Source organism: Coregonus clupeaformis, chromosome 15 (genome assembly GCF_020615455.1).
Source record: "Coregonus clupeaformis isolate EN_2021a chromosome 15, ASM2061545v1, whole genome shotgun sequence".
Taxonomy (NCBI): Eukaryota; Metazoa; Chordata; class Actinopteri; order Salmoniformes; family Salmonidae; genus Coregonus; species Coregonus clupeaformis.
Window position 1 is genome coordinate 39,115,819 of NC_059206.1, and position 26,624 is coordinate 39,142,442.

The 26,624-nt window shown below is 42.3% G+C and overlaps 1 protein-coding gene across 2 annotated transcripts in view; it reads left to right on the forward strand.

Annotated features, from left to right (window-relative positions):
• LOC121582465 (colorectal mutant cancer protein) overlaps nucleotides 1–26,624 on the forward strand; it is a 138,897-nt gene that overhangs the window by 11,579 nt on the left and 100,694 nt on the right. Inside the window, exon 1 of one of the 2 annotated variants that reach the window (XM_041898267.2) lies at nucleotides 13,207–13,901. The exons of the other annotated variant lie outside the window; for it this stretch is intronic. Coding sequence (XP_041754201.1) covers nucleotides 13,854–13,901 — 48 coding nt within the window. The 5' untranslated portion in view covers nucleotides 13,207–13,853. Of the gene's footprint in view, nucleotides 1–13,206; nucleotides 13,902–26,624 lie in introns of those variants that run through there. 2 annotated transcript variants of the gene reach the window in all.

Consider the following 26,624-nt stretch of genomic DNA (forward strand, 5'->3'; position numbering starts at 1 on the left):
GTAATTGAGGTAGATACAGTGCCTTCAGAAAGAACTCACACCCCTTGACTTATTCCACATTTTGTTGTGTTACAGCCTGAATTCTAAATGGATTACATAGATTTTTTTTCTCACCCATCTACACACAATAATACCCCATAATGACAAAGTGAAAACATGTTTTTAGAAATGTTTGCAAATGTATTGAAAAATGCAATACAGAAATATACTATTTAAATACTTTATAGAAGCACCTTTGGCAGCGATTACAGCGGTAAGTCTCTAAAGCCTTGTTCACATTGGCAGTTTGAAGTGACTCAAATCCTATTTATTTGCATATCAGATTCAAATCTGTTATTTTCCATGCAGTCTGAACAGCCAAAAAGCACATGGAATTAGATATTTCAAACCACCTTCGTAGGTGGTTTGAAATCAGATACAAATCTGATTTCTGGCCATGCGACTTGTCTGAACAGTCAAATCTGATTTATTTGCCCCCAAGTTGTTTTTAGACTGTTATTTGGCAGATCTTGTTGCTTGCTAGCTACTCTGTTGACAGTTTTGACAAGAACATGTGGTAGCTATCTAGCTTGTACATTTTTTACAAACAAATTAGTGAATGTGCTAGAAAGCTAAACAGCTAGCTAGCTAGTTGACTGCTGTGGCTAGCCAAAAAGGACTAGTTTTGAAAGTTGGATGATCTTATCCTTTGAGGCTTTAAGTGTTCTTACACTCAAAGCAATTGGGAAAGTCCATGGCAGGCATTATTGTCACCTTTAACTTGCTACATAACTTCTGAATGATTGGAAGCACGAGCACCCCCACCATTCAGCCTACAACACTGCGCACACACCAGGGCTCGAATTTCCCAGCAGCACCGACGACAGCGTTGACACCCCCTTGTGTGGCTGTAATGGCCAAAAAAAAATCCATGCTTTGTGGCCAATGTGGCCGTTGTGCCCTTGGGGCTGAATATAATAATTCCCTTCTCCCGGCTGCCAGTCGCCGTACTCCGAAGCGCCTCTCACTCATATCGCTCTCTCAGATATCTAAATTCTTATTAGCCAATGCCCGTCACATGATCGGGTCCTTCTCACAGGCATCGCAGCTCCGAAGTAGGCTAGAAGAGAAGATGGACACATCGGGGATGCAAAGGCGCGAGTCCTTATTGAATTCCGAGGAGCTTATTGAAGATGTTAGAAGAACTGTCCACATTTACTTTTCATCAGCCAACAAGATGAGTAGGCCTAACGAACAGCAAAAGCACTAGCCTATGTCAATAATCCCCCATAGTACAAAAGTTGACCTATTCTATTGCTCAGCTTGTCCTTGTGTATGAGAAATTAAATATTCCAAACATACTCTGGGACAGTTGTGGGACACGATATATCCGAAATTAATACAACCACTGTAGCCTACATAAAAACAAACATTTAAAAGCAATGAGGCTGATGCAACAGATCAGAACGTTTAGCTTAAAATGTTGATAAACTATTAGGCTATTTCTTCACATTATAAGTGCAGCAATGCCCACAGAAATAGGCTATAAGCAAGAATGTTCCAAAATGCAATTAGCGGAAGTGCACCGCAAATGCAAGCGCTTTCATATGACAGAGATGAAAATATCCTTCCGAAATGTTGAGAGACTCATCAAAACATGTGTTGTTAATATGACTAGGATTGTGTCTTTGGCTGCTGGACAATGAAAGAAAGTTGAGAACATAAGAGAAATAGGCTACTGGTTTCAATGGCATATGAGGAAGTGTTTATCAAATAATCCCCTTAACATTTGGTCGGAAAATGGTAAGACATGCCTCATAAAATGACAAAAAACGTCCAGGTTTTAAACAATAATGTTTATGGTTACATAGTTTCAAAATATTGACTGCCTCCACTCAGATTGTAAGGTGGGTGATGTTGCAGTGCGCAACATGCACTGGCCTTTCTCTCCTATCTGAACTAACAGTGCCTCAAGTATGTCGACAGAATCAAGCCTTTAGATATTAATAATAATCCTACATTAAATTTGGTGTTTAGCATATATATATATATATAAAATTAAAAGTCTAATTAAAGTTTGGCTACATTTTCAGGCACCTTCCTCTTGTCAGCATCGGTCTGGACATGACCGGCTGTAGCCAATACGCATAGGCTATCACGTCGACATGTAGGCTAATTATTTATGTACATTTACATACACTTATGTTTTTCTTGACAGAATAGCTACTGTTTTTCGGATTTCAAATACATTTAATTGGCTATGTTGGTTAATGAAAAATAGGCCCACCCACTGAGGAGTATTTCTGTTTGTAATAAAGTACTTTTGTGGGGAGAAACTCATTCTGATTGGCTGGGCCTGGCTCCCCAGTGGGTGGGCCTATGCCTCCCAAGCCCACTCATGGCTGCACCCCTGCCCAGTCATGTGAAATCCATAAATTAGGTCCTAATGAATTTATTTCAATTGACTTATTTCCTTATATGTACTGTAACTCAGTAAAATCGTTGAAATTGTTGCGTTTTATATTTTTGTTCAGTATACAATGTTGTTGATCCATTCTCCAGACAGTTTTCTCCTATCACAGCCATTAAACTCTGTAACTGTTTTAAAGTCACTATTGGCCTCATGGTGAAATCCCTGAGCGGATTCCTTCCTCTCTGGCAACTGAGTTAGGAAGGACGCCTGTATCTTTAGTGACTGGGTGTGTTGATACACCATCCAAAGTGTAACTAATAACTTTACCATGCTCAAAAGGATATTTCATGTCTAGGTACCTTTTGCGAGGCATTGGAAAACCTCCCTGGTCTTTGTGGTTGAATTTGTGGTTGAAATTCACTACTTGACTGAGGGACCTTACAGATAATTGTATGTGTATGGTACAGAGATTACATTTACATTTTAGTCATTTAGCAGACGCTCTTATCCAGAGCGACTTACAGTTAGTGAATACATATTTTTTTATACTGGCCCCCCGTGGGAATCGAACCGTTGCAAACGCCATGCTCTATCAACTGAGCTACATCCCTGCCGGCCATTCCCTCCCCTACCCTGGACGACGCTGGGCCAATTGTGCACCGCCCATGAGTCTCCCGGTCGCGGCCGGCTGCGACAGAGCCTGGATTCGAACCAGGATCTCTAGTGGCACAGTTAGCACTGCGATGCAGTGCCTTAGACCACTGCGCCACTCAGGAGTACAGGAGAGATGAGGTAGTCATTAAAAAATAGTGGTAAACACTATTATTGCACAAAGAGTGAGTCCATGCAACTTTATGTGACTTGTTAAGCACATTTTTACTCTTGAACTTATTTAGGCTTGCCATAACAAAGGGGTTGAATACTTATTGACTCAAGACATTTCAGCTTTTCATTTTTTAATACATTTGTAAACATTTCTGAAAACAACATAATTCCACTTTGACATTATGGGGTATTGTGTGTAGGCCAGTGACCAAAAAAACCAACATGTAATCCATTTAAAATTCAGGCTGTAGCACAACAAAATGTGGAAAAGGTCACGGGGTGTCAATACTTTCTGAAGGCATTGTACATGTTCCCTGTGATTGCAGGCATGATTCATGCCTAACACACGCACAAACACACATACCCACACACAGTTTGGTGCCATCTCATTATCGGGCTCATTATCCTAAGAGCTCTCAGCTGTTGATCCACCAATCACTCAGCCCTGCAGACCAACTGCATTCAGGCACTTTTACCTTAGTCGATGGTAGTTTTCACTTTATCTTTATGCAACTGGAGATTGGCCTCAAATCAAGATAGTGTGGTCAGTGCATTAGCACATGATTCAATATTAACTCTACAAACACTGAAATAGGTTTGGAAAGAGATGTTTGCTCTGTAATGCTGTGCACACACACTTGCTCTTGCTCTTGCTCTCTCCATTCATATACATTATGCTGTACTACTTTACAGCATGATGTATGGTAAGCTAATGCCACGAGTTGCAACCATACAGGCTGATCTAGGCTATCCATAGTCGGAGGTCCATCTCTTTACGCTAGTGTTTTGTAGAGACTTTTGTATGATCTTGATTCCATGCCACATACAGAAGCCTATCTTTACCTCTATATAAGCACTTTCTCTTTCAGCATGTGTAATATATCCACTGGGGCGGCAGGTAGCTTAGTGGTTAAGAGCGTTGTGCCAGTAACCGAAAGGTCGCTGGTTCTAATCCCTGAGCCGACTAGGTGAAAAATCTGTCTGTGCCCTTGAGCAAGGCACTTAACCATAATTGCTCCTGTAAGTTGTTCTGGATAAGAGCGTCTGCTAAATGACTAAAATGTAAAATGTGTGGATGGTTAGGTTTTGTCCATAGCAGAAGTGGCTGGCTGTATCTTTCTCACTACTTGTCTCCATCTGGTGTCTTAGTATGAAATCCCCCTATGATATGACACCAGGGCCTCAGCCAAGCCCCAAAATAGAGCAAAGTAGTCCTAATAGATTTAATATACAGTTACTAATAGATAGCCTATTTTCAAGACCACAAAAAGCAACAGTTATATCTGTTAATCAACCCTTTACACTCGTACCCGCATACGGGTGGAAAATGGCAGATTTGGGCACCGATAAACGCCTAAATTGGAGCGCAATGGCTATACAGTAACATGCTATACATGACATCAGAGCTCTGGCTCTGCGCTTCACAGGTTTTGACTGATAGCCATTCTGAACATGAGCACCTCGCGCGACAAGAAGTTGCCCCCATCTCTCCTGCTAATTGGGCATCTTTTGCAAATGTTATGTTGTCTGAGTGAGGGAAATGCTGTAAATTAAGAGGACTCTTATGTATTTTGAAAAATGAGACGTTGAGGATTAGAATAATTACCGCTTTGATGTCATACAAGCAAGCCAAACACCCGTGAGTCCAAATGTGCACTTCACATTTCCATACCAGAAACCTACTGTCATATACATTGTCAACATTTGACCACTATGTGGCCTCCTGTAGCTCAGTTGGTAGAGCATGGCGCTTGCAACTCCAGGGTTGTGGGTTCGATTCCCACTGGGGGCCAGTATAAAAAATGTATGCACTCACTAACTAAGTCGCTCTGGATAAGAGCGTCTGCTAAATGACTAAAATGTAAAATTGTATGTTTGATGTACAGGTACTAGATTAAATCATACCCTGGGTTGTTCTGAACAGAATGAGCCTATGTTTGTCTATTGTGAAGAACATTTGCCGTGGTCCACGCACTTGAATGCACTCATAACTCCTTTCTATGCGCACAAAAATGATGATCTGTTTCCCTGAATTGCCTTGTGAAAGCCTAACACTGTAATATCATATTTTATAACTTAGTTGGTTATAGAACAGGCTTTCAAATGATGCCCACCTGACCCAGATTGCAATTTATAATGGACTGTTTTTGCAAACAAAACAACTACAAGAGTTGAAGACGACTTTGAGTCATAAAGGTGCATTGAAATGACTTATGAACTGTGCACACTTTGGAGACACCAGCTAGTCCTCTTACTCAAACCCTTATAATTTTCTTGTCTTATGTGGTACCTATCCCACATTTTCCAGGAATACTCTTATCATGTTACTAATTGTATTCAGAGTATTTTCAGATTTTGTATCAACAAATGCTGCGAAAGTACAGTAAATGTAAAATGCACATAAAATCAACAGTGTATTGTTTGGATTCAGTCTTGTGTCAGGTGAACTGTTGTGTCCTCACCTTTGGTGTAATAATTTCCCCATAATCTCCAAAATGTTCCCTTTCAATTGCTATCATGGTTATGCATTTCATATTTCTTCTGTAAGAAACATTTCAATTTCGCCCTATCCATATAGGCCAATTCCCATGAGTGTAAACGGTTAACAGATGCATGCAGTATCTGATGGATTTAGGGAGGAGGAAGTGTATTTTGACAAAATGAGCCAGCACATGTCGCTCTCTTCGATATGGCAGTAACTTATGGAGGGAACAGTGTTTCACCAGAGGAAGAGAAGTGAGTGAAGCTTGGAGGAAGAGGATGAGAGAGAAGCGGAAAGGAGGAGCAGTCCTGCTGAGAGGATATAGACGCAGCCGAGCGGTCGCACCACATGTTCATGGAAGAGGGGAAGGAAGACATGGAGAGGAATGGGAGGAAGAGTGGTAGGTAGAGAAGGAAGAGGAGGACGATGCACACACAGTCACCAAGGGAGTGATCCAGAACAGAAATGTGCATCCAGAGCCTTCTGTTTCCTCTCCTGCCTCGGGAAGTACACACACACAACACTCACACACAGCAGGCTATCCCTTTACCACACCAGCCTTGGTTCATGACCTGTGTCTTGTTTGATGTTTTGTGAGTTGTGAGCTAGTCTGGCTCCTAGTCTTACAAAGCCTGCTCCCTCATTTTATTACCATGCTTCCAAAGAGCCTAACTGAAAGAGCATAGTCTAGGTTTCTACATAGCTTAACCAGTATGAATCTAGACACACACAGGCTGCAAAATGGCACCAATTCTGAACATGAACAAAAATATAAACGCAACTTGCAACAATTTCAACACTTTTACTGAGTTACAGTTCATATAAGGAAATCAGTCAATTGAAATAAATTCATTAGGCCCTAATCTATGGATTTCACATGACTGGGAATACAGACATGCATCTGTTAGTCACAGATACCTTAAAGAAAAGGTAGGGGCGTGGATCAGAAAACCAGTCAGTATCTGGTGTGACCACCATTTGCCTCATGCAGCGCGGCACATCTCCTTCCAATAGAGTTGATCAGGCTGTTGATTGTGGCCTGTGGAATGTTGTCCCACTCCTCTTCAGTGGCTGTGCGAAGTTGCTGGATATTGGCGGAAACTGGAACAAGCTGTTGTACATGTCGATCCAGAGCATCCCAAACATGCTCAATGGGTGATATGTTTGGTTAGTATGCAGGCCATAGAAGAACTGGGACGTTTTCAGCTTCCAGGAATTGTGTACAGATCCTTGCAACATGGGGCCCTACATTATCATGCTGAAACGTGAGGTGATCACTGCGGATTAATGGCACGACAATGGGCCTTAGGGCTGGGTGGTAAACTGTATTTTACTATATACCGGTATTGGTGCACGGACCGGTTTGGGTTTGTACTTTACCTTTAATAACGGGTTTGTTAAATGTTATACGCTGTGTGTAACGTCCATTTGTATCGTTTATTTCGTTACTCTCTCCGCTCTCTCTCTCTCCATGCTGCTTTCCACACAGACCTAGCCCCGCCCCCTGCTACTCAAAGAGCCCATTTGTTGTTCCTCGACCAGGAGACACTTGCGTTCAGTCTTCATTGTCAATGCAGCACATGCAACAATGTTGATGACAACGATGCTGTTTTCACTTTGCTTCTTAATATAGAACCACTAGCATTCTATAATTACACTATTAGTTTGTGTTTCTTACATCTGCAAACAGCTAGTTTGTCTTTTCTTAGCAAGTTGGGCCTAAATCTTGTTAGCCGTTAAAGCTAATCGCTAGTTAGCTGGCTAGCTAGCTAATAAATGTACAGAGTCAGAGAAAAGGTAATTAGCTATACTGTACAGCCTGTTAATACCAGTGATGGTGTAGACTTAAATCAGCAGGTTGTTTGTGCAACACTATCTTTTCAATCAAAGGAGGAATACGCCAAGCATGAATATGTTCGCTACATGAAGTAGTTTAAAATAAAACATTAAATGTAGCCAAAGATTATAAGGTCCCCTAGGAAACACTTAACAACACTTGTGGTTCCTACCCTGTCACAATAACTCCCTGGCATTTTCATTCGTTGTCATGTCAAACAACACTTTATTCAAAGTGCCCACTATTATATTCTTACTATAGAATTAGAATAATCATTTTATTTCAGTGATTCCAACAGTTCACCCAAGTGTTTTGCTCTAAATTGCAAGTCAAATCGCAATTGCAACATTTGGTTAAAAATAAGGCCTAGATTAGGGCTGCACGATATATCGTTTCAGCATCGACATTGCGATGTATGCATCCGCAATAGTCACATCGCAGAACGTGCGATTTAGTAAGGTAAACATATATCAGTCTACAATATATATATTTTTAAAATGTTAAACTAGCATTATATCTGTCTGATATAACGTAATTTACTCCGATTTATGGGTTATTGGATACACAGTTTATTATTATTTTAAATACGGAGTTCGTTGCTGCACGTGGTTGACATGCAGGCTCTGCTTGCGCGTGACGAAATGATGAGCGAGGAACAGGCAAAAAATACCAAAATTGAGAATTTCGTTGCAAAAAGAAATGCATCGTCAATTATATGGAAATATTTCGGCTACAGACAGGATGATGTTGACCAAAAACAGGTACTTTGTCGAGAGTGCCTTGCAATTGTTGCCGCAACACGACCAATTTCTTTCGATCATTTAATGCAGCACCACAAATCTTCGTATGACGAGTGCAAAGCATCTCAATGCCCTCCAAAGCAAAAATCTATTTCGGATGCCTTTGCCAGTATTACACCATACGAGAAAGGTTCCAAACGGCAGAGAGAAATCACAGATTCAATAACATTTCACGTCGCAAGACATGGTACCAATTAACACGGTTACCAAAGAGAGTTTTAAAAACATGATCCAGTCGCTTGACAAGCGGTATGTAATGCCATCACGCAACTATTTTTCTCAAGTTGCCATCCCAGAGGTGTACGAGAAATGCAAGGCACAAGTTGAAACAGAGCTGTCACAAGTGGAATATTATACAGCAACAACGGACTTGTGGTCCAGCCGGACAACGACCATACACTTTTATTATTCAAAAACATAAAATACTGTCATACAGTACTTTTTGTATTTTTATACTGTGATATGATATTTTGGCCGTATCGCCCAGCCCTGATGGGCCTCAGGATCTCATTACAGTATCTCTGTGCATTAAATTGCCATAGATAAAATGCAATTGTGTTCAATGTTCATAGCTTATGTCTGCCCATACCATAACCCCACCGGCACTCTGTTCACAACGTTGACATCAGTAAACCGCTCGACACATGACGCGATACAAAAATGGAGCCATCTGCCCGGTACATTTGAAACCGGGATTCATCCATGAAGAGCACACTTCTCCAGCGTGCCAGTGGCCATCGAATGTGAGCATTTGTCCACTGAAGTCTGTTACGGCGCCAAACTGCAGTTAGGTCAAAACCCTGGTGAGGACGACGAGCGGGCAGATGAGCTTACCTGAGACGGTTTCTAACAGTTTGAACAGAAATTCTTCGGTTGTGCAAACCCAAAGTTTCTTCAGCTGTCCGGGTGGCTGGTTTCAGACCATCCCGCAGGTGAAGAAGTCGGATGTGAAGGTCCTGGGCTGGCGTGGTTACACGTGGTCTGCAGTTGTGAGGCTGGTTGGACATACTGCCAAATTCTCTAAAACGACGTTGGAGGCAGCTTATGGTAGAGAAATGAACATTCAATTCTCAGGCAACAGCTCTGGTGGACATTCCTGCAGTCAGCATGCCAATTGCACGCTCCCTCAAAACTTGAGACATCTGTGGCATTGTGTTGTGTGACAAAACTGCACATTTTAGTGACCTTTTATTGTCCCCAGCACAAGGTGCACCTGTGTAATGATCATGCTGTTTTAATCAGCTTCTTGATATGCCACACCTGTCAGATGGATGGATTATCTTGGCAAATGAGAAATGCTCACTAACAAGGATGTAAACAAATTTGAGAGAAATAAGCTTTTTGTGCATATGGAAAATTTCTGGGATCTTTTATTTCAGCTCATGAAACATGAGACCAACACTTTACATGTTGCGATTAATATTTTTGTTCAGTATAAGTCGGAAGCAGCTTGGTTATCCAGGCACCTCTATTTAAGTCCCCATCAGCACTATGTGGTATAAAGCTGTAACAGATGAGTTATATGTGCCTTAGATTGCTCTTAAAAAAGCCCAAGCCTCAGCCATTCCTAGGCAGGCCCTAATCCTGATTTTTAGCATTGATCACAGGAAAGATCTCTCTGTGTGCTGTATGTCACCCTTTATGTTTACCCATTACTTGATGACAATAGTGACTTTTGACATTGTGAAATGTAAAAGGGGGAACATTCAATTAATTACCCTTAGTACAAAAAGTTCTACATTTTGGACTTTTTCTTGTGGAATGTCCACAAGATAGTAGTACAGTAAAGCTATCCTTCTCAGTCACCTCTTTAAAAATGGCCACCCTTGTTTCAACCTTACAGCTGAACTGAGGAAGAAATCAATCAATTTGTGCCTAACTGGTGGACAAAATCGCGACCAGTTGTGGATGTCATAACCAGTTGTGACAGGTGTTATGTCAGTCTTATAACAGTATTATGCCTATTTCCTGCTTTGGTGGGAGTTGTTTATCTAGAGATCAGACAATGTGATTAAAGGCCTTTGACTCAGCAGGTAGAGAAAGAATGACACCACCAGGCTGGCCGTTAGCCAGTCCTCCCTCTTTGGGGGCTAGCTGCCACTGTTTGGATTAGCGTCTGTAACTCTAGCTAGCGCTAAACCCATAGCCCCCCTCCTGTGTTAGCTAGGCTAACTGTATCGCTATCTGCCCTCAACCCATAGCCCCCCTGTGTGCTAGCTAGGCTAACTCTATCACTATCTGCCCTCAACCCATAGCCCCCCTGTGTGCTAGCTACGCTAACTCTATCGCTATCTGCCCTCAACCCATAGCCCCCATGTGTGCTAGACTAACTGCTATATCTACCCTCAATCCATAGCCCCTCTGTGTGCTAGCTAGGCTAGCTCTATCGCTATCTGCCCTGCAGCAGATTTGATTTCACTCACATTCAAGTTGTGTTTCCCTGTGCCACTCCTCTTTTCTCTCCCCCTTGGAAAAGTGCCCAGAAAAGCATTAGCGAGTCTCCCAATACATCCTCCCAGCCAGCACCACTGCACCAGTCACTGTGTCCTCAAAGCTCTGTGTTGATCGCTAACAAGGTGTTAGCCGTAATGTGTTAGCCTAGCTTGTCTTTGAAATGTCTCTTTTGGATTAACATGTGGGTGTTGGAGGGCTGTTGAGAGGACTATGTGTTGGTGATGAGGTAAGTAAAGCTGGGCAGGAGGATGAAAGAGATGGGTGGTAGTTCTGTGTGGAAAGTTGCTTTAGGCCCTGCCTGCCCTATAGCCTAGAGCTGAGTTGCCAGGTTGGAGTGGACGTAGCTAGAGACCAGAGACCACTGCAAAGGGTAACTGTTGGGTCTTGGATGTCTATGTGGGTGAAGGGTGAGGATGTTGGCCGTTTTAGACTGCTATGTGGATTTGATGGGAAACATGCAATCGATCTTCAGGGATGCCTCTCATTTTAGTCTGGTTGGAGAATCACTTTCTATTGAGGCCTATGTTCTTTTATATTAATCTGTATTTCAATCTATAGCAGTATGATATGTGTACCTACATGCTGTGCTGTATTACTTTACATTGCTCTGGGAGATGTTATTTTCCTGTTATGTAGTGATGGTTATTTGAGCTTTCTTCCACTACTAGTAACAGCTAAGTGTCATTATGTGAACAAATTATTTATATCTTGCCATCTAATTACTTTTCTATCTGCCTAGAAAACCTCTTAGAAAAAAGAAAACCCTTGAGTAAAAGAAGGGGTCTATTCTCCATGTCATTGTTCTCTTTTAATTTTCACTGATTAAGGAGAGAGGGAGACAGACTATTCTACCCACTCCATTACATTTCTTTGAGTCGCTCAATTAGAACGTGAACCAGCTCCCAATGTACAGTAAGTCCAGCTTCATAAATCATACATGCCGGTGTTTTTGCAGGGCCAGAGCAGCTCTGTCTAAACATAGCCCAGCAGCACCTCTGATATACTACTCCGAGTGCAGAGTCAGAAAAGGTTCAACTTTTTGTCTCCTGCTACGGCTCTCATCTTCTCAACTGTCTCCTACTGTTAGAATTATTTTAATTTTATTGTAATATTGTTCTCTTAGAATATCAATGGGGAATGGTAGTTGAACTTGTTTCAGCACAGTTCTTTTAATATAGTTCGTTTTTTTACCCCTTAGTGAAATGGATGAGAGAAGACATTATATAATATACATTTTGGATGAGGCTATGGTGAAGCCTTGTGCTATAGGGTGGTAGGTTGAAGTATTACGACTCCCTTGCCTTGAAGTCTTACTATTGACCGTGAATTCAGTGATCAGGGCATTGTGAGTTTACATGTTCCAATTTGCATGGCAAGTAAGGCAGACTTCTAATTAGGGGCATATGCCAGCAGGTGCCCTACTGTGTGTGTTTCCCCTCTTCATTCTGCTCTTTGTGTGTTTGCATTCTGATGAGCAGTGTCCAGCTTGGGGAGCAGCGTGATTTGTAGCTGAGCTAAAAGGTCAGGATCACCAAAGCGCTATAACACCCCTTCTGTGCGTGTTGTGTGTGCGTGTTGTGTGTGCGTGTGTGAGCATGTCTGAAATAGCTGCTTGTGTTGCTGTGTCCATCCACATCTGTGTGTGTATGTGTGTGTGAATGCTACTCTGCTATGTGGTCTCCTTGACACCTTGGTCATTCCCCTAATGTGGCTTCCGGTCACATCACAACTTGTCATATCAAAAATCTAACCAATATCAATAGGGGGAGAGGTTTATTCCATTTTCCATTCAAAGCTCAGAGCAAGAGGTGGTCGTACTACCAATTTTTTCAAATGCTTATGTGACTGCCTTTCCCCTTGCCAACAATCTAACCTATCTGAATTAGCTAGTCTTATCGGCTAACAAATATTGCGTTGATCCATGTAGTCAAATATTAATTACTGGTTGCGCTAAACACCAGTCATCAATATATTAATAAAGTGCTCCAATCTGTTCATATTTAATGAGGCCTGAACGGGCTGCTAATGAACTGGTCTATTAGTGCGCCCTACACACTATAATTAAGTATACGAGAGGAAGTGCCAGAAGTGCACTTTAATCGCTTTAACAGCCTCCAAGAGTGGAGATGAGGGAAAGTTCTGGAACGCTGCCATTTCTAGAGCTCAGGGAGGAAAAGAGGAGAGAGAGAGAGAGAGCGAGAGAGCGAGAGGGAGGGAGAAAGGGGGAGAGAGAGAGGGAAAAAGACAGCATGCACTCTGTTGAACATACCATTAGTGCCGGGGCACTCTTTTGTGTGAGTGCTGGTCTGAGTTTAGGAGAGAGAGCGAGAGAGAGAGAGGTCTGGGAGTGGCACAGACCGACTGAAGGAATGGGAGGAGGGTGTGAGGGAGGGGGTGCTGCTAAAACTTGAATCCATATCGGAGAGGGAAAGTGAAGAGAGGAGGAGGAGAAAACGAGGGGAGAGGGGGGTAAGGAGGAACAACCGCTGGCAGACTGGAATCCGACAGGCAGTCGAGCAGCAGAGACGATAACACACTGGGGAATGCTGCCCGCTACACACACACAGACGCACTGAGCCTGGCCCCGGGAAGCTCTCGCCACACACACTCCGGCTGTGGCGGCAGCGCGTGGAGATGACAGGGGGGAGCGGCAGGGAGAAGGCGAGCCAGCCAAGAGATACTCCATCAGTTTTCCTTGGATTCACTCGGGAACGGTTCTCTTGAGGGTCAGCAGGAGCGCTAATGACTTAACTGATAACGGATCATGGAACATGTGCCGGTGTGTGTGACTCTGCACCTCTGAACGTGAGCGGGTTTGTGTGTATGTGTGTATACCTCCACCTTTTGGTTTGTGTGTGCGTGCGTGTGTGTGTGTGTGTGTTCACTCTGATCACAGTGTGGGATTTTTCTGAATGAAGATGGCTGGCCACAGCAGCCAGCGGACACTGGAGACTACAAGCAGCTGAAGACAAGGGACTAAGGGACTGCGTTTTTCTTTCGTCGCATTTCCGTCGGGAGAGAGAGCCCTGGAATCTTAATATTTTTTGAGAGTTTGGGGAAATCATGAATTCTTCCGGAGCAGTCGGGAAATTGGGGATTGAAGGGGGCGAGGTAAGATGGCACATTTCTGTACTACTGGCCACATCAAAATTGTTTGTCTTGCTTGAAGGCTTGTCTCTCAGGTCTATAAGGTCCACTGGGTAAGAGGTAGCTGTTAATTCGAGAAGGGTTGGGTCTGAGTTTTCTCTTACTTTATGTCTTAAAGGCTTGGTTTGGAAGTGGTGACTTGTGTCGTTAGGGTTTCTGTGAAATCCTCTTGCCACCCATTTCTAGGTTATTTCAAGGTTTGGCCAAGAGGTAGGTCTCCTGTCTTATAACAATCATTTCTGGAAGGTTTCAGTCAGAGCTGTCTGTCTTTCGTCCCTCTGTAAACACACTTGCCCCTCCATGTGGGCAGTTCACGGCTCAGAGTAATCTGGGTTAGTCCTCTACCCCTTTCTCTCTCCCCCGCGGTCCCCCCCTGCCTGCAGCGTATTAAATCCAGGTGGGGGGAGTTAGGTTCAGGCGAAATCAGGGGGAGGAAAATTTTGGCGATGTGCCTTGGGGTATATTACACTCCACACAGTGAAAATAAAAGACTAGATAGCTACCAAATCAGCACTCTTTCCCTCTCTCTCGCTCTCTCTCTCTCTCTGTCTCTGTCTCTGTCTCTGTCTTTCTGACTCTGTAAAACAAGCAAGATCTGACTGTTAGTGTAAGCTCTTCTACGGAAGTGTTTCTTTCAGTTTCAAAGTCTTCATGGCCCCCTTCCCTTCTACCCTCACATTGTCCACAGATGAGAACGGTTAAATCTCCCAGAGAGTCACAATGGCCATTTGTTTCTGAAGATACAGGAAGTGAGGCTCTGTGTAGAGTCACACGTGTAGAATTTAAGGAAATGTATTTTAAAACAAGAAATGTCATCTCCGGGGGGGGCACCTCATGGGCAAAACATTTTAGTGTGCCCCCTTTTGACAGCGGAGATTACATTTCTTGTTTTAAAATACATTTCCTTAAATTCTACACGTGTGACTCGTTTCAGGAAACTAGGCGTATGTTGCATGTCACTACTTCACAGGAGAGGCATTTTGAACGTAAACATTAATTTTTTATCAAAATGCGTTTTCTGGCAGAAATGCCTTCTGGAACATGTGAACTTTCATGTTCCTTAATAACAAATGTGTATGCCATCTGTAAATACGAATACAATTGTTAAATTACGAGCCTTGTTGGTTTAGCCACGGGAAAAGACGGGAACCATCCCACTAGCCATGATGGGCTGAGATAATGGATGGGCTGGACATGCCGAGAGATGAATTCGGATTGGTCTGCCATGTAGCATGCTTCCGTCTATAACATGAGCTGCTCAGTATGTGTAGGTAATCCTTTCTACCGCAGCTTTTTTGAAAGATGTGAAGAACTGCAAAAGTGTTGCTACTACTCTCCACTTTCTAGAGGACGATTGTGCAATGCTGACTCTCTGACTCTCTCTGAAAATGAATCAGACGATGAGGAAATCCCAGATGTAGGTAAAAATATAGCTTTAGCTACCTGCAGATTCATGCCTGGTGGCTAGTTATGACAATCAGTTTGTATTGCGAGTAGACTTACCCAATTTGTAAGTCGCTCTGGATAAGAGCGTCTGCTAAATGACGAAAATGAAAATGAAAAATAGTATGGGTTGGGTTTTTTGCTGCATTCAAAACAACTGGGAACTCGGAAATATCCTACTTCTGACTTCAGTGCGTTCAAGACAACTGGGAACTCTGGGGGGGGAAAATGAGCTTTGACTGGGAAAAATATTTTTCTACGGTCATCCAACTTGGAATTACAACTTTCTAGAGCCCTGACTTTCCGATCACTGATGTCATGATTTGACCTTGTATTTTTCCAAGTTCCCAATTGTCTTGAAAGGACCATTAGGTTAATTGTTTAGCTAGCTAGCTACATGTCTAAACAAAAGACTCCACATCGCCAGATGATTACATTACCCATACAGTTAGCCAGGTGTGTCTGGGGCTGATTACGGTTAACTATTGTACTAACTGTAAGTCGCTCTGGATAAGCGCGTCTGCTAAATGACTAAAATGTAAAATGTAATGTATTTCATGTGTACATGTCTAGACAAGAGTGACCCATCCACTTAGCTAGATGTGGCTGAGGGGTGGTTATAGCATTTATTTCACATGACCCATCAATTTAGACAAGTGTTTCTGGGTAAGAATCATCTAATAATTATGAAATATTTATCTGGACACTTTTTTTGATATTGCTACTATGCAAATATGCAAGTGATCATGTCACTGTACCATTAACACCTTCTGTGTCCTGTGCATGTGACAAATACTTAGATTTTATTTGATATAGTGTGTGTTTACCGGTAATGTGAAGAACAACATGACCTGCACCAAAGTCAGATTAGGAAATAGGCCAAGGACTACAGTGAAGGAAAAAAGTATTTGATCCCCTGCAGATTTTGTACGTTTTCCCACTGACAAAGAAATGATCAGTCTATAATGTTAATGGTAGGTTTATTTGAACAGTGAGAGAGAGAATAACAACAATAAAATCCAGAAACACGCATGTCAAAAATGTTATAAATTGATTTGCATTTTAATGAGGGAAATAAGTATTTGACCCCCTCTCAATCAGAAAGATTTCTGGCTCCCATGTGTCTTTTATACAGGTAACGAGCTGAGATTAGGAGCACACTCTTAAAGGGAGTGCTCCTAATCTCAGCTTGTTACCTGTATAAAAGACACCTGTCCACAGAAGCAATCAATCAATCAGATTCCAAACTCTCCACCATGGCCAAGACCAAAGAGCTCTCCAAGGATGTCAGGGACAAGATTGTAGACCTACACAAGGCTGGAATGGGCTACAAAACCATCGCCAAGCAGCTTGGTGAGAAGGTGACAACAGTTGGTGCGATTATTCGCAAATGAAATTAACACAAAATAACTGTCAATCTCCCTTGGCCTGGGGCTCCATGCAAGATCTCACCTCGTGGAGTTGCAATGATCATGAGAACGGTGAGGAATCAGCCCAGAACTACACGGGAGGATCTGGTCAATGATCTCAAGGCAGCTGGGACCATAGTCACCAATAAAACAATTGGTAACACATTACGCCGTGAAGGACTGAAATCCTGCAGCGCCCGCAAGGTCCCCCTGCTCAAGAAAGCACATATACAGGACCGTCTGAAGTTTGCCAATGAACATCTGAATGACTCAGAGGAGAACTTGGTGAAAGTGTTGTGGTCAGATGAGACCAAAATCGAGCTCTTTGGCATCAACTCAACTCGCCGTGTTTGGAGGAGGAGGAATGCTGCCTATGACCCCAAGAACACCATCCCCACCGTCAAACATGGAGGTGGAAACATTATGCGTTGGGGGTGTTTTTCTGCTAAGGGGACAGGACAACTTCACCGCATCAAAGGGATGATGGACGGGGCCATGTACCGTCAAATCTTGGGTGAGAACCTCCTTCCCTCAGCCAAGGCATTGAAAATGGGTCGTGGATGGGTATTCCAGCATGACAATGACCCAAAACACACGGCCAAGGCAACAAAGGAGTGGCTCAAGAATAAGCACATTAAGGTCCTGGATAGGCCTAGCCAGTCTCCAGATCTTAATCCCATAGAAAATCTGTGGAGGGAGCTGAAGGTTCGAGTTGCCAAACGTCAGCCTTGAAACCTTAATGACTTGGAGAAGATCTGCAAAGAGGGGTGGGACAAAATCCCTCCTGAGATGTGTGCAAATCTGGTGGCCAACTACAAGAAACGTCTGACCTCTGTGATTGCCAACAAGGGTTTTGCTACCAAGTACTAAGTCATGTTTTGCAGAGGGGTCAAATACTTATTTCCCTCATTAAAATGCAAATCAATTTATAACATTTTTGACATGCGTTTTTCTGGATTTTGTTGTTGTTATTCTGTCTCTCACTGTTCAAATAAACCTACCATTAAAATTATAGAATGATCATGTCTTTGTCAGTGGGCAAACGTACAAAATCAGCAGGGGATCAAATACTTTTTTCCCTCACTGTAGATAAAGTGTATTGCTACTACTTTCTTCACTTTTAGTCTTGAAATCTTTGGTTGTTTACTACACTACCTTACTCTGTTTAGCACATGGCCTCACATGTGAATCCTTATAGAGATGGGTGGGGCTAAAGCTTAAGAGGGTGTGAATGATGCTGAATGGGTGTATACAAAGAGCTCTCCAGGCCATTTTCTCAAAAGTAGGTGTTACAAGTTTATCTACTTTCAAAGCAGAATTACTTTCCCATTGTTCCTCAGCTGCAGTGTATGATATACATTTTGGGTTGTTGCTCTGAATCTCTACTTTAATCCAATGTAAAAAAACAGCATTTCACATTTTGCTACATAGGACCGAATTGAGCCGGCCGGTCACATTTTGCCATGGGGAGTAGAGACAATATTGCAGTTTTAAACCAAGCTTTATGCAATTCTACACATTTTCCCATGGGGTTCAGATAATTTTTTTGCAGTTTTAAAGCTAATTTTGAGCAATTCTTCACATTTTGCCAAGACTTATGCCATGTTAATGATATCTGAGCGAGATCGACTAACAAGATCAATGGGGGCCCCCTGGAGGTCAGTGCCCCTAGGCACATGTCCTGCATGCCCGGTTGGTATTCGGCCATGATTACTACAAGTTTAGATAGCTGGCTAAACTAATTTACCAATCTAATAATTGTTAGCTGACATGGCTAATTGAGTGACTGTCAGTGACTAGCATAACAAGAGAAAAATGTCTGATGCACAACCACATTTAGAAATTGCACCTTGTGTATTATACTATTTGAACTCTTAACAGTTAGTTGAGACCCCAACTGAGTTCCTACATTTAAAATGTTTAAATAATAATAGGCGGCCGGGGGCCCTAAGCGACCGCTTATGTCGCTTATGCCTGGAGCCGGCCCTGTCCACAAATTTGGGATGAGGGGTTTGTGGTCTAACTGAGGAGGTTGTGACTAGCTGTCTCCTCAACACTGCTGCATCCTGTCATCTTAATAGAGGTGTCCAGTGTCACTTTGAGTTAGATTTGTAGTTGATAGTGTAGATTTGATCAGATTTAGGTCGTTGAAGGGATTGGTTATTAATCAATTGTAGAAAGGATCATGAATAAAGAATTGTTCGAAAAGCTGCTGGAATTTTCATAGTTTCGGGTTTCAGAACCAATCAGCTTTTTTGGTCACATTTTGCTCAAAGAGGGCTTTGCAACAGTGTTTTTTTGTCTATTCTAGCCTGACTATTCTAGCCCAACAGTCAAGGTTATGACATTGTGTCTGACTGAGAGCATTTAACTCCCTGGCCAAACTGTAGCTCAGTTGGTAGAGCATGGCGCTTGCAACGCCAGGGTTGTGGGTTCGTTTCCCAAGGGGGGCCAGTATGAAAATGTATGCACTCACTATCTGTAAGTCGCTCTGGATAAGAGCGTCTGCAAAATGAAAAAAATAAATAAATAGAGCTACCCAAATAAATGTCTAGGGAGTGGGCAGCATCGGCCAAATAAACGTAGAGCGGCGCTGTATAGACTAGAGTCAGGTTGAGGTATTCCATCTTGGCTGTCCAGTGAGGGCTGCCTGGAGGAGACAGATGTAGGGAGCATATGGCAGGTATCCAGACTCCTGTATAGAGACTATATACAGTGCCTATAGAAAGTCTACACCCCTTGAACTTTTTTGGGATGAGGGGTTTTCAAGACGATTTTAAGTCAAAACTGTAACTAGGCCACTCTGGAACATTCAATGTCGTGTTGGTATGCAACTCCGGTGTATATTTGGCCTTGTGTTTTAGGTTATTGTTTTATGTTAACCTGCTGAAAGGTACATTTGTCTCCCAGTGTCTGTTGGAAAGCAGATTGAACCAGGTTTTTCTCTACGATTTTGCCTATGCTTAGTTTATTCAGTTTATTTTTATCCTAAAAAACTCCCTAGTCCTTTCCGATGACAAGCATACCCAAAACATATGATGCAGCCACCACCATACTTAAAAATATGAAGAGCGGTACTCAGTGATGTTATGTTGGATTTGCCTCAAACATAACGCTTTTTATTCAGGACATAAAGTTAATCACTTTGACACATTTTCAGTTTTACTTTAGTGCCTAATTGCAAACAGGATGCATGTGTTGGAATATTTTTATTCTGTACAGGCTTCCTTCTTTTTACGCTGTCATTTAGGTTAGTATTGTGGAGTAACTACAATGTTGATCCATCCTCAGTTTTCTCCTATCACAGCCATTAAACTATGTAACTGTTTTAAATCCACCATTAGCCTCATGGTGAAATCCCTGTGCGGTTTTCTTAGTCTCCGGCAGCTGAGTTAGGAAGGATGCCTGTATCTTTGTAGTGACTGGGTGTATTGATACACCATCCAAAGTGTAATTCAAATTTAATTTGTCACATACACGTGTTTAGCAGATGTTATAGCGGGTGTAGTGAAATGATTGTGCTTCTAGCTCCGACAGTGCAGTAATATCTAACAATTTCACAACATATACCCAATACACACAAAACTAGTAAGCAATGGGATTTAAGAATATATACATATATGGACAAGCAATGACAGAGCATCATGGACTAAGATACAGAAGAATATTATAGAATAGAATGCAGTATATACATATGAGATGAGTAGTGCAAGATATGTAAACATTATTAAAGTGACTAGTGTTCCATTTCTTAAAGTGGCCAGTGATTTCAATTAATAACTTCACCATGCTCAAAGGGATATTCAATGTCTGCTTTTTTTTTTTTTTTTACCCATCTGCCAATAGGTGCCCTTGTTGCGAGGCATTGCAAAGCCTCCCTGGTCTTTGTGTTTGAATCTGTGTTTGAAATTCACTGATCGACTGAGGGACATTACAGATCATTGTATGTATGAGGTAGTCATAAATATTCATGTTAAACACTATTATTGCACACAGAGTGAGTCCATGCAACTTATTATGTGACTTGTTAAGCACATTTTTATCCTGAACTTTATTTAGGCTTGCCATAACAAAGGGGTTGAATACTTATTGACTCAAGACATTTAAACTTTGAATCTTTTTTTATTAATTTGTAAACATTTCTAAAAACATAATTCCACTTTGACATTATGGGGTATTGTGTGTAGGCCAGTGACACACAATCTAAATGTAATCATTTTTAATTCCGGCTGTAACACAACAAAATGGGGAAAAAGTCAAGGGGTGTGAATACTTTTTGAAGGCCCTAAAGTAATACTGCAAAAACATAACATAGCAAAAACTTGGCCTAAATACAAAGCCTTATGTTTGGGTTAAACACATTATTTTCAAGCATGGTGGTGGCTGCATCATGGTATGGGTATGCTTGACATCGGTAAAGACTGGGGAGCTTTTCAGGATGAAAAGAAACGGGATGGAGCTAAGCACAAGCAAAATCCTAGAGGTAAAGCTGCTTCAGTCTGCTTTACACCAGACACTGGGAGAGGAATTCACCTTTCAGCAGGACAATAACCTACAACACAAAGCCAAATCTACACTGGAGTTGCTTACCAAGACGACATTGAATGTTCCTGAATGGCCAAGTTACAGTTTTGACTTAAATCTGCTTGAAAATCTATGGCAAGACTTGAAAATTGCTGTCTAGCCATGATCCCTAACACCTTGACAGAGATTGAAGAATTTAGAAAAGAATAATGTGCAAATGTATTTCACAATACAGGTGTGCAAAGCTATCATGCGACTTACCCAAGAAGACTCGCAGCTGTAATCGCTGCCAAAGGTGTTTCTAACATGTATTGACTCGGGGGTGAATACTTATCTAATCAAGGCATATTAGTGTTTTATTTTTCATTAACCTTTCTAAAATGTCACTTTGACAAGATAATTTTGTGTAGATCGTTTACAGCAAATGACAAATCCATTTTAATCCCACTTTGTAACACAATAAAATGAGAAGAAATTCAAGGGAAGTGTAGACTTTCTATACAGTGGGGAAAAAAAGTATTTAGTCAGCCACCAATTGTGCAAGTTCTCCCACTTAAAAAGATGAGAGGCCTGTAATTTTCATCATAGGTACACGTCAACAATGACAGACAAATTGAGAATTTTTTCCCCAGAAAATCACATTGTAGGATTTTTAATGAATTTATTTGCAAATTATGGTGGAAAATAAGTATTTGGTCACCTACAAACAAGCAAGATTTCTGGCTCTCACAGACCTGTAACTTCTTCTTTAAGAGGCTCCTCTGTCCTCCACTCGTTACCTGTATTAATGGCACCTGTTTGAACTTGTTATCAGTATAAAAGACACCTGTCCACAACCTCAAACAGTCACACTCCAAACTCCACTATGGCCAAGACCAAAGAGCTGTCAAAGGACACCAGAAACAACATTGTAGACCTGCACCAGGCTGGGAAGACTGAATCTGCAATAGGTAAGCAGCTTGCTTTGAAGAAATCAACTGTGGGAGCAATTATTAGGAAATGGAAGATATACAAGACCACTGATAATCTCCCTCGATCTGGGGCTCCACGCAAGATCTCACCCCGTGGGGTCAAAATGATCACAAGAACGGTGAGCAAAAATCCCAGAACCACACGGGGGGACCTAGTGAATGACCTGCAGAGAGCTGGGACCAAAGTAACAAAGCCTACCATCAGTAACACACTACGCCGCCAGGGACTCAAATCCTGCAGTGCCAGATGTGTCCCCCTGCTTAAGCCAGTACATGTCCAGGCCCGTCTGAAGTTTGCTAGAGTGCATTTGGATGATCCAGAAGAGGATTGGGAGAATGTCATATGGTCAGATGAAACCAAAAATATAACTTTTTGATAAAAACTCAACTCGTCGTGTTTGGAGGACAAAGAATGCTGAGTTGCATCCAAAGAACACCATACCTACTGTGAAGCATGGGGTTGGAAACATCATGCTTTGGGGCTGTTTTTCTGCAAAGGGACCAGGACGACTGATCCGTGTAAAGGAAAGAATGAATGGGGCCATATATCGTGAGATTTTGAGTGAAAACCTCCTTCCATCAGCAAGGGCATTGAAGATGAAACGTGGCTGGGTCTTTCAGCATGACAATGATCCCAAACACACCGCCTGGGCAACGAAGGAGTGGCTTCGTAAGAAGCATTTCAAGGTCCTGGAGTGGCCTAGCCAGTCTCCAGATCTCAACCCCATAGAAAATCTTTGGAGGGAGTTGAAAGTCGGTGTTGCCCAGCGACAGCCCCAAAACATCACTGCTCTAGAGGAGATCTGCATGGAGGAATGGGCCAAAATACCAGCAACAGTGTGTGAAAACCTTGTGAAGACTTACAGAAAACGTTTGACCTGTGTCATTGCCAACAAAGGGTATATAACAAAGTATTGAGAAACTTTTGTTATTGACCAAATACTTATTTTCCACCATAATTTGCAAATAAATTCATAAAAAATCCTACAATGTGATTTTCAGGATTTTTTTTCTCATTTTGTCTGTCATAGTTGACGTGTACCTATGATGAAAATTACAGGCCTCTCATCTTTTTAAGTGGGAGAACTTGCACAATTGGTGGCTGACTAAATACTTTTTTCCCCACTGTAGGCACTGTAGCTATGTTTCAATCCTATGGAGACGTAGTCATGCCCTGCTTGCAGCCAATTTCAATGGTGAGAAAGGGGGAGAGAGAGTGAGTAGACAGAGTTCAGTTTTCGTAACCAACAATGTGTGTTCGAGCTCTTTAGGGACAGAGCAGGGGTTAGAGAGAAAATTATGCATGTGGGCACTTTTACTTCTTCCCCTTACTAACCCTGCAGCTCTGGTAAAGCAATGTTCAGGGGCGTAGGCGATTCCCCATGTCGTTCTATTTTTTCACTCCCCTCACATCAACTCGAGAAAATATGTTTTGTCTGGGCAGATGTTTTAGAGGCCCTTTACCTTCAATTTATGGCGAGGGAAAGCAGACTGGATCTGTCAGTGACTTAACAGCCGTAGTATTGTAAACGTAGCATTCGGTCATCATTTGCGCCGCTGATGTACTACTGTGGAGCGCAGAGAATCATAAACAACGGTCGAGGCACTCGATCGATGCGGGGTGGATTTGGAAGAGACGGACCCGGAGGCTGCACGAGCGTAGGGCCGCGTAGTCTCTGTGCCGCCACCGGTTTGTACGCAACCTTGATTTACGGCCCCTCCGTCAAATGCAAACATGAGCGAAGTGGGGGCTGCAGGTAGAATTTACGAGCTCCTCCTGGTAGCTAGAGTAAACCAGAACAATGAACCAGTGTAGGAATGAATAACCATGGAACTTTTATTTCTTTATCCTCATATTTAATTATGGGTCTCCTCTGTATACTCGATGGTCTCTTTAAAATGTGCTGTCACATATTTATGAAGTTGTTACATTTCTGAATTCATTATGGGAAGAGAGGGAGCATATTGATTGAGACAACATTGAGTGCTATAATTCAACAGTCGCCTTCTCTGATGTTTATTGATCAAGTGACTCATGGTGATAGGCTACTTGCTAAACAAGAGAGTGTCATTGCGATAATACAGCCAAGTAAAGCATTTACATTTTGATTAAAGTTAGTTTAATAACATTATGAACTAGGCCTACGTTTTCAATTTAGATATCTGTTTGCTTAGAGTGTAATGTGCACTCAAATACTAAAATGAAGTAATTGATAGTAGGTGGGGTGGTTTTATGTTCCCTTGTGGAGTAGTCTGCATAGTGAAACACTTCAGTCTCTGATGTGTTCAGTCTCTAGGCCAAGGCTCACCAACCCTGTTCCTGGAGAGTTACTGTCCTGTAGGTTTTCCCTCCAACCCTAATCTAGCGCACCTGATTCAAATAATTAGCTGGTTGAAAAGCTAAATCCGGTTAGTTACAACTGGGGTTGAAATGATAACCTAAAGGAGGGTAGCTCTCCAGAAACAGGGTTGAGAGCCCTGCTCTAGGCCTAGGCCTATATATTTGACCAAGGTATCAGTAACTTTATAGTTTTTCTTAACAGTAGTTTCATGAGCTCTGTTTCTCCCGGGCAGTCTTGATAACAGAGGTTGTTTCATGCTAATATTTTCTTAATTGGCTGAGTGCGCTGTACAAACATCAAAGGGCTGTATGTGGGGATACGCCATACATAACACAGAAATATTCAGGGGTTATTTGTGCTATACATCGTATCCATTCGTGTACAGGGAGAGGGAGAGAAAGAGAGACCATGGACTCAGCCCCTGCTTTATAGGGAACATATACAGTGGGTATAGATCACTGTTTCCTTAGGGTTCACTTGACTGACCAGAAAAACGCAGCAAGCCAGCGCCAGTGCACCAGAGGTGTGTCGTCGTGGTGATGGTGCTCGAGCAGCATGCATAATGTTCCCATGCTGCTCAGTCAGATATGGCCATGTGCTTGTTTCTAATTACTCACCTAAGTGGTTCTCCTCTATAGCTCTCCCTCTCTCCATAGGCACAGTCTTATGATAAGGAAGGCAAAGGCATCATTCTTAGTACAGACATAGACACACCACTGACCCTGTTCTAGTTCTGTGGCGGTGTGCAGTTCATCTTCTCCATTATAGGCATTCAAAGGGTGCTGGTGTGTTGCAAAGCCCGAAAGGCATGGTCTTGAACTGCAAGAGGCCTCACCGTGTAGAGTGCTATTTAGGCTTTTAAATTCTTGGCCGGTGGGACCTACCAATACCAGCCAACGAACTAGCCACAGCAGTCAACGAACTAGCCACAGCAGCCAACGAACTAGCCACAGCAGCCAACGAACTAGCCACAGCAGCCAACGAACTAGCCACAGCAGCCAACGAACTAGCCACAGCAGCCAACGAACTAGCCACAGCAGCCAACGAACTAGCCACAGCAGCCAACGAACTAGCCACAGCTGCCAATGAACTAGCAAAAGCAACCAACGAACTAGCAACAGCAACCATCAAAGACCAATATCAGCATATGATATGATGAAAGATGCAGATGTTCTATTGAAGCCCGGCGTATTTATTAGCTAGTCCTGGAAAACCTGTTGTAAGCTTTTTCCAGTGCAGCTGGTCCTAAAATGATGCGGTCAGTGCTTTGAAAGAGACACCATGTAATTTAAAGGAGAATCAAGAGACAATAATTTTATATATTGTACTTAAGATTTACCAGAGCGAACCACTTACTTATCAAAGTAAGGCTTCATTTGAACACGAGCCATAGGCATTTTTATGGTTGTTAAGTAGATGTTTATGGTTGTCATACAGTGTGTTGATGTTCATAGAGTTATTTTAACTATGTTTGATAAAGATTTGATTCATGGTCAGTCCTTGTTTTTCTGTCTTTGTCATCAGTTTAACTTTAGGGTTCAAGACTGATGGACATAGCCACTGTTGCCATAGAAATCTGCACATTAACCAACTCCTTGCCACTAATTTCTAGGTTAACTATGACAAGCTACAGTAACACATTTCAGCCAATGCATTTCAATTCCATCTCTCTCAAACAATTCCACTTTAAATTACTCTGAAGGACTCAGGGTGATACTGTATTTCTGTGATGAATTTGAATAAGGTTTGAAAGTAAATGTGCAAGGCTGAAAGTAGGGAAGTAAGCCAAGGTTTCCCCTGACTAATGACCCGTGTCAGTCTGAAGCTGCAGTATCCTGGAGCAGCAGGACTGACTTGGGCCCTTACCTCAACGTGCCTAATTGAAATCATTAATTTACTGGGGGAGCCCTCATTAACTCCCTTCTCTAGGTCTTTAGCAGGTAATTAGAGTGAAGTACTTAGGCCCCAGAGAAACTAGAGGAACACTGAGAATCACAC